Source organism: Globicephala melas, chromosome 6, assembly GCF_963455315.2.
Source record: "Globicephala melas chromosome 6, mGloMel1.2, whole genome shotgun sequence".
Taxonomy (NCBI): domain Eukaryota; kingdom Metazoa; phylum Chordata; class Mammalia; order Artiodactyla; family Delphinidae; genus Globicephala; species Globicephala melas.
This window is the reverse complement of record NC_083319.1, coordinates 67,957,572-67,975,317: the sequence shown is the minus strand read 5'-3', so window position 1 is coordinate 67,975,317 and position 17,746 is coordinate 67,957,572. Positions and strand designations below refer to the sequence as shown.

Sequence of the window (17,746 nt, the reverse complement as noted above, 5' to 3'; positions counted from 1 at the left end):
GTCTGGCATTATTAAGGTCATGATGACAAGGCACTAGATGAGGCCAACTGTTCCGTACAGAATCTAGAGCTGTGATTCTGTTTGAAATTAAGGTTTCAATTCATTTGTCTACCTGGTAGTATTCCAGAGATTCTAAATGTTACTCTAAAATAAAATATATTTTGGCTTTAGTCAGCTATTGAAGAGCTTATGAATTTGAGTTGGCAATTCCCGAGGCAGGAAGTGACCACAGGGCTTTTGTCACCTGCCTTACTTGAAAAGGCTGGCTTGGGGCAGGGCATGTATTGGGGGTGTATGAGTAATGTGACCTGTTTCCACTTTGTGAAATCCTTGTTTACAGAACTGAGGTCCTTTCAGGACTGCACGGAATGGGACTGCAAGGGTTAAAGTTTCTAAAATGACATCAGTAATCTTCTGAGATACACAGAACACATTCACATGACCCCAGCCAATAATCCCAGCTCAGGATAAAAGTCACCTTCGGGTTGGTTAAATGCTGAGATTAAGAAGCATTCTAGAGTTACTACCTTCTAATCTAACGTCTTCTAGAAGGATGCCCTCGGCCTCCGCAACACTGCATTCAGGGTCTGTTGTCATAGCATTCCTAGATGGGGGGGGGGGTGCGGGAGGCTAAGGGCAGAGCTCCGTCGTAATGAAGGAGGATCTGGGACCAGCCCTGTGGTCAACACACAAGAAATTTTTGTGGCATTAATGAATGAGATGCCTAAAGCGCAGGGCATTCCAAAGCAGAGCGTGCAATCTAGGCCAAGGGGCGGTGGGAAGGAATGGGGGCCTGGAGGAAGCAACGTGGTGTGAGGGAGCAGCCCTGGCATGGGGGTGTGGGAAGCTGGAGAGGGAAGACGTGTGAAGACTTCACCTGTCAGTTCACAGTATACTGGACTCAGGGCAGTCGGGCCGGGATGTGAGAAGTTAGCTCATCAAGTCTGTGCTACTTCCGGAATGGGCTAATTTTTGCACTGAGAAGGACGTTTTAAACCAACACAGAACACACGTGTATGTATGGTCCTTTCCGATTCTGAGTTTTCCTTTCTTGACAGAAGCAAAAGGAGAGGACTCGTAAGGAAAAGGGAGCAAGATGCACAGGATTTCACCTTTTATACTTGCTGAAATCAATTTCAAGTTTTCCTTCGGCTAGATTTTTTTTTTTTTTGCGGTACGCGGGCCTCTCACAGTTGTGGCCTCTCCCGTTGCGGAGCACAGGCTCTGGACGCGCAGGCTCAGCAGCCATGGCTCATGGGCCTAGCCTCTCCGCAGCATGTGGGATCTTCCCGGACCGGGGCACGAACCCGCGTCCCCTGCATCGGCAGGCGGACTCTCAACCACTGCGCCACCAGGGAAGCCCCTTCGGCCAGATTTTAACGTCGATTTTACCATCTAGGAGGTCAATAAAGCTGTTCAGGTTCAAATCTACTCTCCTTGACTACACCTATCCGTTCACATATGGAAAATTAAAATATACCCAGGAGATGTTAGTGAGACAACAGGACACAGATCTGAACAGGTTAGGCTCACTTCCAATCTTCCAGAAAATGGGATTTTCGGTGTTTATATCTCCCAGAATAGCAAAATTGTTACATGATATTTGATGACAGCTTGGGGAAACGCAGCCACCAACTACAGCCTAAATTACTAACTAGTTCCTTCTGGTTGCTACCTCTGCTAGGTGAAAGGTTACTTTTGTGTCTATCCAATTTCATCTCTTGAGGTTGCAAAAACAATAAAATTAGCTAGACTGGTCTTATAACCCCAAATTGATTTAAAATCTATGTGTTAATCCTGCAGATTTTTGATTGGCTTCAGCAGGAATGATTAAAAATATCTTCAACCTTGTGGGTTATATCTTAGTGAAAGATCAAAGTTGGTAGTACCATAAAATGTTACTGCCAAACAATGACTTCAAAATATACATATCCCGTATACCAAAATGATTTTTTAGTGTGTTTGGGCATCATATGCACCATGGGACCCAAGCATATTTTCACCACTTTGGAATTTTCAACTTTTAACATTTTAGGCATAGATATATTACCTTGGCACAGTGACACAACTGTAGGTAAGTGTGCACAGTTGTCGACAGATAAAGACCTAACTGGATATAAATGATGTACACTTTATGTTATACAAAGATGCTCGGTTCCTACAAGCCGACATCGTTTGTGTATGAAATATACAAATCTTATTTCCAGATCAATAGCTTCTGAAAACCTTTTAAATGAAAGACATTCCACATACTCTCTACGCTTTGAATTTTATACTCCTGGTTGATCAGCAGCATGGTTAGAATCTTAAAGATAAAGGTATCTGGTCATTTATATATTCCATTACAGCATCATTTTTCCCATCTGCTCATAAAGTTCATGGCTTGACTTATAGCTGAGAATCATAACTGAGAGATCGTAAATAATCTTATTCAAAGCACATTCATTTTAGACTAAAGATCGCGATTGTTCAATTCAGGTGATCCTGGAAATTGGGGATATGATCATGGAAAGTGGAGATAAACACACACCATCTGAACTCTTGAGTCATTCACTATGTTGGAAAGAAGCAACTGTAGCCACTGCTGTGTCCTTTCCACCTGGCTTCTGAGCTCCTGCTGGGGCTCAGAGATCACCAAAGCTTATTTAATACTTCTTCCTCATTAAGCATGGAAGAAAAGATGTCCTCATTGTGAGTGGAGGGCACCACAGGACATGGATTAGCGGAGTTCCAAGAAACTGTCCTCCAGAATCAGATGGAAAATTCTAGGTTTTAAAATAATAGGTTCTCCGTGAAAACACTTAAGAACTCCATGGTTTGAAATTGGAAGGCTTAGAAACAAAACGAGAACCTCAAGGTCAAGACTATTAAATGCTTACGAAGCGACCTAATGGAGAAAATTGATTTCTCTGCTCGTACTTGTTCCATTCCTTTTCAACTACGCATGAACAATTTGGGCACACGTATTCTGACATTCCCAGTAATGAGAAAAGATGCTTTTATAAAAGAGTTTCCAAAATGTCATGGTTTAGAAAACAGTTTGGGGAAATAATTTTAATACAGATATTTTTATACCAATTAAGTAAGAAACTTTGCTGGGAATACAGATCCTTAATGTGACAACTGGGGTTACTGATAGCCAGTGACAGGGATTTGATGGGAAGTCAGCTAGCGTTTCCTCACCTATCAAAATCTCTCTTGGGAGTAGACACGGGAGACAGTGTCGACATGCATCTAATGCATTTTCTACAGTGGTAGGAAAGATCGTAATCTTAAAGAATTAATTGTTGATTTAAAATGCCTTCTTCTCCCACTACAGTTCCATTACTAACACCTGAAATAGAAAAATCACTGAATCCGTTATCACCATGAACTAGACCTAAGAGAACCAGGTCAATATACATGGCAACATTGAACATTATTTAAATAATCTTCATTCAATGAGAAAGCTTCAGGAACTCTCTAAGTGCTTAAAGAAGTGAGGTATGATGAAAAAAGACCCTTGACAGAGAAATGAACAGCAGGCCTAGTCCCAAATGTCACTCACTAGCTGTGTGATCTTGAAAAAGTCACTCAGCTTCTCTGTATCTCAGTTTTCTCATCTATAAAATGGCAGTGGGGTCAGGATTCTTTAAATTCTTTCCAGTTCTAGGTAACCACAGTGTTATAATTGCCCTTATACACCCTTTCCCTTTGTCAATAGATATTACTTTGGGAATCAGCTGAATAAATCAGATTGGCTGTACCCTGTCCTTGGGAACAGCAGACCGCTTGTCATCTTGGGTCTTGGTTCATACCACATGCACAGAGGCAAGGGCATAGGTAAATAAAAGTAAATGTTGAGAGCGTTGCCAGGTCAGTGTCAACTTTGTTCCTCAGTCAGATACGCTAAGATATATTGCAAAACGTCAGAATGACAACTAAAAGTAAAAGCATTACTTGTGATGGCTACTCATAGCTGACAGTCTAAAAGCTGCTCAAGCCCAAAGAGAAATACATCTGTGTTTCATTCGGTCCGCTTTACATTTAGAATGGCTTCCTCCCCCACTTATCATTCTTGGACTAGAGGCAATCACGTGACACAGTTGCAAGCAGAGAGAGAAGTTACAGAAAAAGGACAAGCCGGTGGCGAGGATCTGAGCCAGATCCCCCTTCTTACCTCCTCCACATGACTCGGAGCACTTGGTGAAGCCCTCATACTCCCAGTCGTAGAGCTGGTCAAAATCCTGCAGGCCACCGAAGAGGCCACCTGTCTCTTCCGGGTTAAACTCGGGAACCTCCCCATTGCAGGGTCCTGCGTAGCAGGGGCGCTGCGATGCCGGCTTGGGCCCTTCACATTCGTCAACGGGCAGGTCGGCCACGGACTGAGAGAAAGACAGGAGCACCTGGCACCGGACTATTCGCACCTGGGTCCCCACACCACAGGTGACCGTGCAGGCCGACCAGGCCTCTGGGATGAACCTGCAGTCCGCAAGCAAACAAGAGGACAGGATGAGAAGCCCCAAGCAGGAGACCGCGGGTACTGGGAGGGTCCTCATCCCACCTGCCACCGTGGCCCAGTGCCGTCCCAGGATGTGCTCAGGGCTCAGCCACCCTGTCCTGTGCTGGGCGCTTCGGTGTAGTTCATGAGCTCACTTGCCACTGTTTCTGGATTGGTTTCTTCGTGAGTGTCATATGAACCCCCAGCTGGAAGACATTCCAGCCACAGACCACCTGCTTTCTCCCTGCTTTGCACCCACAGTGGTAGCTCTTTGGAGCAGGGAATTGGTTTCTTCTCTATCGATCTAAATCCCAGCACTTGTGCCTCCTGCAGATGCCGGCTATTCTTCCAGCAGACTAATACTAAAAACTCTAACAAAATCAGCCCTCAGAGATACTTAAGGAAGTATTTTTTTGTTTTGTTTTTAGTCTGAATTTCAGGTTCTGTAACTTTCTTTGCTTTTCTGCTCAATGTGCTTCCCAAGATTTATTTATATACAGAAAGAGAAAGAGGGTTTTTTGTAAGTTTCCAAGAATGGAGCAGAGCCTTGTTCCTCACACATTCTTTGAATTAGTCTGGACTGCAGTTCTTTTTATATCCTAGAGAAAAGCCCTGCTACAAATTTAAATCCACAGGCATGTCACAGTAAACGAGAGGGCTCTGCATTCATACGAGTTTGTTCATCAGCCTCCAGCGCCTCCCCACCGAGAAAAGCCACATTAGGGAGAACTTGGTTTTGCTCTGAGTTTCTCTAGAATGTAGGACAATATCCAAATTCCAAAAAGGCTTTCTTCCTCCCACTAATCAACAATGGCCATATCTGCAATGACCTTGAGAAGTGCCTAGAGAAAAAAAGCCCAGAGGGAACCACTAACATTTTCACAAAGTTAGTATCATAATCTGGAGAAAGGACTTTGGAATTAAAAAAAAAAAAAAATTACTTTTCCATGGTCCTACTGCTTTTGAACAGGGAGTCATGCTGAGGAGGCATGCAAACCTGGCTCTTTAACCTTGACTTTGGCAGAAAAGGAAAGACGTGATAAGAAGGTTACAGCATTAAATCTCAGCAAGTGAAAATAGTTCCTATCTAGTTTAGGGAAACTGAAATTCTAACAGGAAACCAATCCAAGTTTTCAAACTGGAAGAAGCACAACGAAGATGTGGCCTGGGCCCGAGCCTGGGCTGTGTGCAGAGCAGGGGGACTGGCCCGGAGACACAGACCCATGGTGTCTGAGGCATGGAGGGAGTCCCTTTAAGAAAGGCCTGAGCATAGCACAGGGAGATGAGCTCGGTGCTTTGTGATCGCCTGAAGGGGTGGGATAGGGAGGGTGGGAGGGAGGGAGACACAAGAGGGAAGAGATATGGGAACATTTGTATATATATAACTGATTCATTTTGTTGTAAAGCAGAAACGAACACACCATTGCAAAGCAATTATACTCCAATAAAGATGTTAAAAAAAAAAAAAAAAAGAAAGGCCTGAGGCTTGTTTCCTTTGAAGAGCCATCCCCTAGGGGTGAAGGAAGGTCACATACAACCTTGTCAGGAAGGTGCATGAGGGAGGAAGCATCGCCCAGACTTATTCCCAAGAAATTCTCATCACAGAGTCACCTCCCTCTCTCTTTTCTGACTTCCTAACCATCTCCTGGCACCTAGAGAACGTGGTGGGGAAAACAGAATCCTAAAAGATTAAAATGTCTTTCCCTCTTTAAATAATGCTACCTGTAGCCGTCTTTTAGGAATATAAAACCAAAATCTGCCATCGAAATCATTTTAACCCTCTTATTACACATTCACATCTATCTGCCTGAGTCCTGGAACAAGGATCATAACAAATACACAAGCACTGAATTTTACAACCCAGGTGTGGACAGAAAGGAAAATACATACCAAACTATTTTATGTATAAGAGAAACCTCGAAGCAAATGATAAGTCTGCCAGCTTTGACAGCAGTGATGAATAATGCTTGTTTAATAATGTGGTCCTGAATTTTGTTTTCAAATGAAGAAGATGACAAGATCTCAGAAAGAATGGCACCCTAACAGCTTTTCCCATACAGGAAGGATTATTGTTCTGTCAGCTATAATAGCCCTCTTCAGTGACTATTCCAAGAGACCAAGGCTCAAATGGCTTTTTCCGTAAAGGGCCAGATAGGGAAGATTTTAGTCTTTGTGGGCCATGTTTGTGAAGCTTTGCTGTTGCAATAACCTCTGTTTCCATCTTTTTCCTATATATAGAAACTTATGACAAGTAGCTAAATTGATTTGTTTATGGATTACCTCCTAGATAAAAAGTGAGTCCCAGATGAAATCTGGAACATAAAGGCTGCACAGATGAAACCCTCAGCTCTCCTTGCCTATAACATGAATCACTTTGCATTTGTTCTCTCTCCAGGACCGGGAAGATACACCAAAAGCACACTAAGTAGAAAAGGGGTGCTACCGAAGCCCCATGAACTCACTGCAATGATTAAGACTTGTTTACTTTAAAGTAGCATCTAAATGAAAAAAGTAAAGAAATATGTGTGTGAGGGTGTGTGTGTGTATTTTTGACTGTCGGGATACTTAGGGTTAATCTACTTTATGTCTCCCAAGTGAGAACCTTATCAAGTGTCAAACAGCCTTACTGGCTTATCTCCCAACCCACTATCCTTAGGTCTTCATCAAGTTCACACCAATTAAGAACAATTTGGTCTTTAAGTGGTGCTGTCTTTTGGCAGTCATCTTAATATCTCTAGTGCATACACTGGATGATTTACTATTCTCTCTCACTGAAGGCAGGAGATTGTATTTCAAAAGGAAAATATCTAATAGTGCAAACGGCCAAATGAATAATAACTGTTTTTCATGTGAAACCTTCCCCCATATCCCTAGATCTCCCAACTCTGTATTTACTATCTTGAGCTTTCTGGCCACAAGTGGGAGGAAGCAAGGTCAGTGAGAGGGCAGTCATATGAGCTAGGAGGTTTAACTGCAATGTTTAGAAGACGCATCTTGAGTAGTTCTTGCTGAGTTAGAACCTTTAAAGTGGGACCTTTAAAATGGAGTCAATGTGTCTTTTAAAAATCAGTATATTAATCGTTTTGATGTACAGTGTATTATTGAAGTTTAATTTGGGTAATTTAAAAATTCTTTTGGTTAGCAGCACTATTGCCAGATGGATGAAGAATGGCTTGGATAAGTGAGTTCTGTCAAAGGTGGGCTTGAGCTTCAGAAATGATTGACATGATTTCTGCATTTAGTTTTCCCATCTCCAGGATAAAACAAACAAACGAACAGAACCCTGGCAAATAAGTAATTTATATTTCTCTCTGGTCTTCTGTTTGCAAGATTCATTGTTCATTTCACTACCAAAATACTTATCCTTTAATTAGAGGTATTACCACAGTCCCTATTATGAAACAGAAAAGAGTGATAATCAAATTCACCTGGAAAATCCCAAAGTGGTTTAGTTTATTAGTGGCTATTACAGAGTCAGAAGTGTGGACTGAAATAATAAAAACTATTACTTTATTAATATGATGCTAAAGAGAAACAGTTCACTCTTGGTTAGTCTCACATTACTGCAGATATTAGCCAGACTTAGCTCTAGTTTTATACACACATGGCCTGATATTTTTTTTTCTTTTCTCCTCTTCCTTTCCTCTCTCCTCCTTTCATATGAGTGCTTGTTAAAAAAACAAATCATTGGGATTATTCAAAATAAGAGTAGCACAATATAGTAGCTCTATAGTTGTGTTATTTTGATGCTGTTAGGAGCCTCACCCCATTCTCTAGTTTCAAAATGCAAACTGAAACTTGCAGAAAATCACATTAGAAATATTTAATTTTTGTTTAGTTTTCAATCTTATAACATTTGAGTTATAAGTTGATAGGGGTTGTGGATTTCTTTTTCCTCTTTCTTTTGGTGATTTTAGGGTGAGGGGAGAGGAGGGAATGAACTGAAGAGTGTAGAAAAAAATTATAAAAACTTAAAAGGGACCCCAAAGGGCTTCCCAGGTGGCGCAGTGGTTGAGAGTACGCCTGCCGATGCAGGGGACACGGGTTCGTGCCCTGGTCTGGGAAGATTCCACATGCCGCGGAGCGGCTGGGCCCGTGAGCCATGGCCGCTGGGCCTGCGTGTCCAGAGCCTGTGCTCCGCAATGGGAGAGGCCACAACAGTGAGAGGCCCGCGTACTGGAAAAAAAAAAAAAAAGAGACCCCAAAGATTACTGAATAGTCTGTCCAGTGCATTGTTCCTAGTTATTATAAAATTTTAAAATCTTTCATTGACTGTGAGTTATTTTACAACTTTTAAACTGCAGGAAATTGATCATGAGATTCTTTCCCATAGAAATGAAGACTGTGTCTTGTGGAATGCAATTGGGTGTCCTGTGGATAGACCCATTTTGCATCTACTTATAAATTCATTTCAGTATTCTTATTTGCCTGAATATGTTTGGTTCTTTTAAATTTCCTTTGAGTTGGTTGTAACATACTCCTGGTTTCTTCATTAATTAATAAGGTAAATACAATCTTTGACAGATGTTTATTTAATATGCACATGAGAATCATGATTATTTCCTTTCTAAAATTTTCTCACCTAACCAGTGGCCACAGAGGGATCTGGAGAAGAGTATATTGGAAAAATAAAATACTGTCTAAGTAATTCTATACCAAATTAACCAGAAAGTCTTTTACATAAATATGTCATTTGGGGACAAAAAAATCATCATACGTCATTGGTAAAAATGGTATTTCATATTACCTCATCTTATTTTTAGTTCAACCTTTCTCTATTCTTTTTCTTTAGTTTTGAAGGTTGGTTCTTCTGATTCTGGACAATCTTTGAGACAGTAAAATCTTTAGGAAAAGGTGCAGTTACTTAAACCTAGCTGGGCATTTGGGCATTTGGGCATTTGTATCAAAGAGGCATTTGGATCTATGAGAAAAAAATAATTGCTGCTGGGTGGGAAAGGAACTAGGAGAGGGAAGGGGAAACACATTCTTTCATCTACTTAGTTATTTATTCAATGTTCCTCAATGAAATTAAAAGGAAAGATATTAAAAAAAAAATCCTCCAAACTAGTAAACAAACAAAAAACCTTTGGAATGTTACAAAGGGCAGGCAACTCTTTAACTGAATCCCTCTAGGAGTTTCAAAGTGATTTACTTATAAAATCCATCATACTAAAAAAAAAAAAATCCATCATACTAAGACAAACTTAAAATGATTATTTAAAAATATAGCTAGCTTTGCATTTCATGTTTGTACGAGAAGTAACCACTGGCTTTTCAACACGAAGCTAGACAATTTCATTAATGAATATATACATCGAATTCACTGACACTGGGTTCTTAAATCAAACTTATTTATGAATTCTTTTGTCATTGTAGCAACTAGGGGCTTGGTTTGTGGGAAAAGTGGTTATAAAGGGAGAGTATGTGAGAGTTTAGGGGGGATGATGGAACAGTTTTGTATCCTGATAGTGGTGGTGGTTATATGAATCTATGTCCATGATAAAATTTCATAGAACTATTAAAAAAATGAAGAAAGTGCATGAAAAACTTGTGAAATACAAATAAATTCTGTAGCTTTTAATATATATATATATAGCTAAAGCATTAAAGTTTTGAGAGAACACTTATCTAAAATATGCCTCTACATTCACTTAGAACCACACCTAAATCATTCCAAACAAATGGGAATCTAACTTATTGTGAAAGCTCTTTAGTCAAGGATACTTGATATGAATGTGGAATTATGAAAATATTTCTCAACTGCAGCTGTTAGCTTACAAGTCTCTGGAATTGCAAATAATTCATGCTGGTTATGAAATGCATATTGAAGTCTCCAAGCAAAATTTTGCAAAGGTGCCCAGGACATCACTCTGCAAAACATCTAATAGCACCACTTTTTTTCATACGTTCCTCACATCCTTAAGTATCACGTCTGAGTTGTGAGGGTCTTCAGCACTGTAAGGTGCCTGGTAGCATAACCAAGAATAGAATGGTTCTAGAAATTAAGATAACAAAACAAATGACAATTTTGATACGGTCACCAATACAATTATTTGAAAAAAAAAAAATTCAGTGACTGCCCCGTCTAGTGCTGCTAGCCAGTGATGTGAAGGAAGAACCCAATTCCATAACATTCTAAGGCAGTCCAGGGACAGCAATATTTAGTGGCATTTTCCAAGTAGTTGACTTCTTTTTCTCAGGATAGTGTTGCCCTTTTGGGTTCTTTGAGAGGCAGCTGGCCTTGGCAAGAATGCCTCAATGGCTTTCTTGCGGAAATGCTCAGCGCTGGAAGTGGGGGAAGAAAGGCTGACTGCATTAAAGAGCACATTTTCCTTTCAAAGAGATGCTGTACTAGAAGGAAATGCTGCAGGAGATCAGAGTTCTCTCCAAGTTCCAACGAGCCAGAGATGACTGGGCTCTTTCAAAGCCTAGGACCTTGTACGTTTGAGTACTCCGTTAAACTCATCTTGTAGGTCTGACCCAGCTTCCTCTAATATGGTTCCAGACAAGATATTAGAAGGATGGGACTTCCCGGGTGGTCCAGTGGTTAAGAATCCAACTAAGCCCGCGTGCCACAACCACTGAGCCTGTGCACCACAACTAGAGAGCCCATGTGCTGCATCTACAGAGCCCACGTGCTCTGGAGCCCATGCACCACAACGAAGAGCCCGCGCGCCACAACGAAAGATTCCACATACCACAACTAAGACCCAATGCAGCCAAAAAATAAAGAAATAAAAAAAGATATTAGAAGGAATCTCACTAAAGGAGGGACCCTCTTGACCATCCGGATGTTGTTCTTCTTTAACAATAAGAGAAAAGCCAGAAAAAAGACAGTTGATAATAAATGTTTAAGAGTATTGGTCCCACATTGTCTTCTCTTCCCGACAAATCCAGTGCTCAGTCATCTTGTTTCCGGTAGCATCCAGCACACCTGATCGTGCCTTTTTTCTTGAATTACTTTCTCCTTGACTTACATGACACCAAGCTTTCCAGGTGTTTGTTTTTCTTTTCTGGTCACTTCCCTCTCAGGCTCCTTTGCTAGATCCTTCTCCTCTCCTCAAACTCTAAATATTGCAGTGCCTGAAGGCTCAGTTTGGTGCGGTCTTCCGATGTGCTCACCAATGATTCTTGGTTTCAAATACCACCAAAGTACAGGCAACTTCTAAGTATGTACCCTCCAGTCTATACCTTTTGTCTGAGCTTCATATCGAAACTTTTTTTTAAAGTAAGATTTGGGATAGCAAGCCATTTTACTCTTTGAAGGGAATAAACATTAATTTAACACAATCTATTTATCAAAAAATTATGCAGTGCTTCTTATGTGTCAGCCTCACTTCTAAGTGCTTTATAAATAAATGTTGTTAAATCCTAACAATAACCTGATGAGAAAAGAATTATTATTATCTCCATTTAATATACAGATGAGGAAACTGAGATATAAGCCACACACCTAGTAAGGTTTCATGCTCTTAGCCGGTACACATTGACATCTATCCTGAGCGGCATGCTCACTTGGATATTTCAAAGGTACCTCCAACTTAAAGTGTCCAAAATGGAACTCTTGATTCCCTTTCTTAGCATCCGATTCCTCTTCCAACCTTCTCCATCACAGCAAATGGTTCAACTGGGTAGCTAATTGCTCACATGAAAAATGAGGAGTTATTCTTGAGCCCTCATTTTCCCTAGTTCCTCACTTTGAAACGATTCCCAAATTCTATTAATTCTCCCTCAAAAATGTATCTGAAATTCATTTACCTCTCTCCATCTCGACTACTACCACCTTGATATAATAACAGCAACAACCACAACAATAATAGCTAACGTTCACTGATATGTTTTAAGCATTTCTATATATTAGCTCATTATAACACTGTTAGGAGATGGGTACTGTCAGAAACATTGTGAAATGGACAAACAAGATTACTAGCAGACTTTCAGGGGCTGTCAAATTCTATGGAAGTGTGAGTCTCTGTCTTTGGCTAGTCTATTTTGCAACTCCATGGAGATGAAATTTTCCTTGTAGAGAGCTAGTGATGATGTAGATGTTTCTCGTTCATAGTGACGGAGCTTATTTTTCTGTTCACGTCAATGCAAATAATTTTGTCTGATAGAAAATATAAACTTTTCTAAATCCAATTCACATTAGAACTAGTTTTAACATCTTATTGGTTCTGTCATAATTCATGAGTTAAATAAAAAGTTAGACATGTGCTCATTTTATATTTATAAATCACAATTTTAGCTTTCTGAAAATTATATTTTAACAACTTATATATTTAACAAAAATAAATTATATTTTAACAATTATATTTTCATCCCAATTTCTAGATGATAAAATTGAGACACAGATATTCCCAAGGTCATACTGTTAAATAAATGGCAGAGTCAAGATTCAAATCATGGCCATTTACTCTAGAATCCATGCTCTCTACCACCTCATTGTCCTGGCTCTAAGGCTGCCATGTAAGCCGGATCATTGATGCTAACATCTGCTCTCCCGTGGACTACCACAATAGTCACTTGTCTGTTTTCTTCCTCTGTTATTTCTTAATATGCTTTCTTCATGCTGTAGCCAGGGGGCTCTTAAAATGTAAACCTTTTCATTGTTCCTGCTATACCCAGAAACAAAGCCAAGCTCCTTACCCAGCTTTATATCATGCCATTATCCATCTTCATCTCCTACGATTCTCCCCACCCCCAGCCCAGTCACTAGCTTCCAGACACACTAGTCTTCCTTCACTTGCTTAAATGTGTGTAATTCTTTCCTGACTCAGAGTTCTGGCATGTGTGGATCACTCTCTGGATGACCCTCCTCCCTCCTCTCAGCTTAGAATAACTTCCGCTCATCCTACAGGTCTCAGCTGACATGTCCCTTCTCAAAGAAGACTTCCCTGACTCCCAGACCTTTTGGGGGCCCCTGTCAGACTCTGACAGAACCTCTTCATTTTCTTATAACAGCAATCGGTTTTTGATAATCCAGTGTGAATCTTTATGGAATAACTATCTCATTTATTAGACCAAACCTCCATGAAGGTAGAACTTCACATAATAGGTGCTCAAAAATACTTTTTTTTTCAAATGAATAAGTGAATGGGTAAATAGGAGGGTAAGGGTTGATGTTATGAGTGATCTGATATTGGGCTTATTCTTGGCTCCAGAGGTTGAAACCAAGCTAGATAGAGAGGCAATAGCCTAAAACTTCAAAGAAATTAAATCATACTTTTAAGTTCCAGGCATTGGCACGGAAAATCTGAAACCATTTTCCTGTTTTAGAAGTTTCTTATGGTCTTTCAAAAGGTGACTGTGCCCAGATTTAGTTGCTCTCATGGGCTTATTTATTTTTATTTCTTATAGCTGCCTTTGGGTAGTATGTGCTGGCCTTGATTCATCTTGACGGGGTTTGGGTTATCATGTAGCTTGAGACAAGTTTAAGTTCTGTGTCTATCATACTTACGTTAAATCTCAATAAAAATGCTGCTTTATAGAATAAAAGGATTTGGGGCAGCTTTGAGACAGAGGATGCCTTCAGTAATTTATACATGACTCTGGTCTAACACTGCCTTATTATACGACCAGCCACCCAACAGTGAAGACTCTGGAGCATTGTGGAATTGTTCCTAGTTTAGAGAAGCCCACTCTTTAAAACTCATTACACACAGAGATTTGGGAAAAAGAGAAGACAGACCCTTAACTGTATGAGAAGATACAATGGAGCCAAATCACTCTCCACCAATGAAAAATGAGGCTACGACACTCGTTTCAGACCATCTTTCTCTCCGTTGCCTTTCTGACCTAGGTGAACAGAACATGACTGAAAAGTTTGGTTTTCCTTAAGGCTAGTCTGATGATTTAAAAAGCCATATCCCAGGAACTAAAATGCCATTATAGCTTACAATGCTATTAGTGCATTTGGAGTTCTTAGCTTAATAAAAGAATGTAGATTTTCATGCATATTATTTTCTCTGACTTGGATAAAAATCTAAAATATTGTAAACTCAGAATACTTGTCATGAACCATTTCTTCTTCACATGGAGTGGAATTAGTTTATCTTGCAATTTTGTAAAGGTTTCTTTCCCTTAATTCAACAAGTTTGGCAAAGCTTTCCAAAGAAAAGTTCAGTTCATTAAAAATGACCTTAATGGACTTAACATATATTGGTGGTGACAGGGTCCATACTGTATTTTGGCACACAAGGATCCCATTAATTTGTCTTTGCCACTCTCTAGGGCTCAGCTGAGCAGTAGTTCAGATTTAGTTCTGAAAGTAGCTCCAGATTGAGCATTAAGTGGAGACAGTAGGAGGGGCAGACAAATTTAGAACTTCTTGGTTTGCAAGAAAGGCTTTTCTAATGACTACATAAAAATGGCTCTGTCTGCTCTCTTGAATTTGTTATTGATCTTTCTGTCTCCGTGCATGCTGGGAGCAAGCTTGGGGTATCAACTGGACGTAACTCAGAGTTGAGAGAGGATGCTTTTCCATCTGAGCATTTTCTAAACTTTCCTTATTAATTTTTGCCATTTGCTATAGATTTCTTTTGGTTCAAATAAAGGTAACTAACCCTTGTCCCTTAGGATAAACTCTCGGCTAAATTCAAAGTGTGCCTCTTACAAGTGAGTCTTCAAAGAGGAGACACAGGAAGGTGGTGCTATCTGGGGAACCACTAGTTGAATTTGGGGTTACTTGTGGTTCTCTCACATGCCACATGATACAACATGTATGAGGCAGAGATAAGACCTGCCTCAATTTCTGCATTTGTAAATGAGTAATTATTATACAATTTTACTTACCTAAATATTCTCTAAGAAGATGGATGATGCTGGAAAAGGTCCAGTCATAACCACAGTTAACACCTAAACACAGTTTTCTGCATACCAGGTACTTTACACATAACTTAATCCTCTAAATAGCCTTGTGATATCGATACCATTATGTTCGTTTCTCAAATGAGGAAATTAAGGTCTCTGGGGTTAAGTGATTTGTCAGGGTTCCCTCTTACTGTTGGGGGATCCATGATTCACACCCAGGAGGTCCGTCCCTGGAGGCCACACTTTTCACCACTGTGCCTGCTGCTACCATGCATGTAGCTTTGATCGATAGTTAAAGTGCTTTTTACTTTGATTCCAGCGGGGTTGTATTCTTGTTTGAGCACACAAATATACAGACTCACACCCCCTCACCAACTCACATAGTTGGCAGCCTGATGTACCTGAAAAAATTTCAAATTTTAGGAAATTATCTGTGGTTCCTTGAGGGCAGGGACTATTGGGTTACTTTTTACCGTACCTGCACTTGGCACAAAGTCTGGCCCAGAGCAGGTGACTTAAGAGTGAATTCAGCTTCTTTCATTACGAGGTGCGAACAATTAGAAGGTCCAGTGTTATTTAAAATACATAATCAGCCAAAGAATTTATATTAAGCATCTGCAGAGGATATAAGGGATAAGAACGATTTGGGTAGACAGGGAGACCAGAAAGGAAGGAGTTGGAAAGGAGAGAGGTCACGATCGTTATGGGGATAAGGGCTCATTCAGTCTGGCCAGTATGAGGCTCTCACTCCACCATGTGCCAAATCAAAATTAAATGCTTTTGTGCTTTTTTATCCCATAACTCTAATGCCATGCTCTGCTTGAACATCCTTTTTGAGGGTTTAATGATCTGCAAGTAGTGTTTACATTTCTTGATCTTAGGTGACTCTGAATTCCTAAGAGATATATCTGTTTCTCTCTATATAGAAGATGTTTCTTTTTATGTTCTGTGGCCTGAGATTCACAAAGAGAATGTACTTGAGGTACCTTGTATTGAGGATATGAACTGCAAAACTACCTGGATCCATTACCAATGTTTGATTCCCTAAATGTCCTTTGGGGGAAAATATAAAATCACGTGTCACACAATTAACAGTCCTAACCACTTAAAAAAAGTACGAATTCACATTCTTAACCACTGAGTTAAGCCATCCACATTCTCAGACAACTTACTGGATATAAATATGGACTAATATAAACACATAGCTTAAATATTATATATTTAAATACTATTTTCACCAAGGTAAACAAACCATTTAATGACTATAGGATCACGATGGAGACCCTCATTGGCTTTTCTTTCTGTATCTTAATTCCTTGTGGGTTCTGTTCACACAGATGCATGACAGGAATTTCCCTTTGCCTCTTACTGAATCAGCCCCATCACTAAGCTGATGCCATCTGGCATCCAGATATTACCTCTGCCTTCTGCCCACTTGCTTTCCTTCTTCTTCCTTTTTAATATGGCTCACACCGAGGTTATTTGTGGCAATACATTTAAGGCTTGGGTATTGTGTTGCAGCCCCAAAACGTTTTCCTAACCATGCAGTAAAGCTGTTCACGAAAAATCTAATAAGATAAGTCAACATGTTTTTAAGTGTAAGATCAAGGCACAGAGGACCACCCAATCCCACTTTTGAAAGGACAGCACCGTTAGGGGTCTCCACCTGGTATATGCTGCGGTTTGATGGAGGGATGGCTAGTTAAAATGGCGGTGCTGGTCAAGTGTACCCAAGGGAATCACCTGTCTCCCGTCACTTGTTCTGAGCCATCCAAGCACTCCTGGCAACTGAAATCACTCTGGGGTGGACCTGACTGCCCGAGATGCCCAATTAGTCTGACCTTCCTCTCCCTGGGATGACTTGATTCAGAGAGCAGAAAGTCTAGAAAGAGAAAGGTAGGGCATCGAGAGCCCCCATGCCATCACCTTCTAGGGCATTGGGTGGCTTGTGAGTGGCTTGAAGGAGTTAAGAAAATGAAAAACTTTCTTCCTATTCCAAGTCGGATTAGGTTTTTTAAGAAGGCCAGCTGATTAACTATAGTAGCAGTAGACAGCTGTCTTGACAGGTCCTAGAAGTCACCATAGTTTCATTTTTGCTCAAGAAATTAAGCTATCAAAGTGGCCATGCTGTGTACCTGGCTTGAAGTGGGCACGCTGTTCAGGCACACATCCCAACAAAGACCGAAAGGAAGGTATAAAAGCAGGAGATGCAAAATCAAGTCAGTGATTTCTTTAGCTTCTATCTGATTAATGAGTATAATTGTATGACCACAAGGTAGTTCTGATCCCTCACCAAACAGAAGTAAAATTTTGAGGGTTTAAAAAATACCTAGAAAGCTGTTTCCATATATTTGTCAGTGGAAGCAACCAGCTGGCATTTCAGTGATGTGTCCTAAATCTAACATTACTCTCACCAGCTGGAGGCAAATTCAAAAACACATAGTTTGAATAACAGCA

The 17,746-nt window shown here is 40.4% G+C and overlaps 1 protein-coding gene across 2 annotated transcripts in view; it reads right to left on the bottom strand.

Moving 5' to 3' along the window:
• Nucleotides 1-17,746, bottom strand: part of ADAMTSL1 (ADAMTS like 1) — a 1,021,102-nt gene that overhangs the window by 232,329 nt on the left and 771,027 nt on the right. For both annotated transcript variants that reach the window (XM_060300968.1, XM_030840590.2), the window contains one exon: nt 4,160-4,461. In XM_060300968.1, coding sequence (XP_060156951.1) covers nt 4,160-4,461 — 302 coding nt within the window. The remainder of the gene's footprint in view (nt 1-4,159; nt 4,462-17,746) is intronic.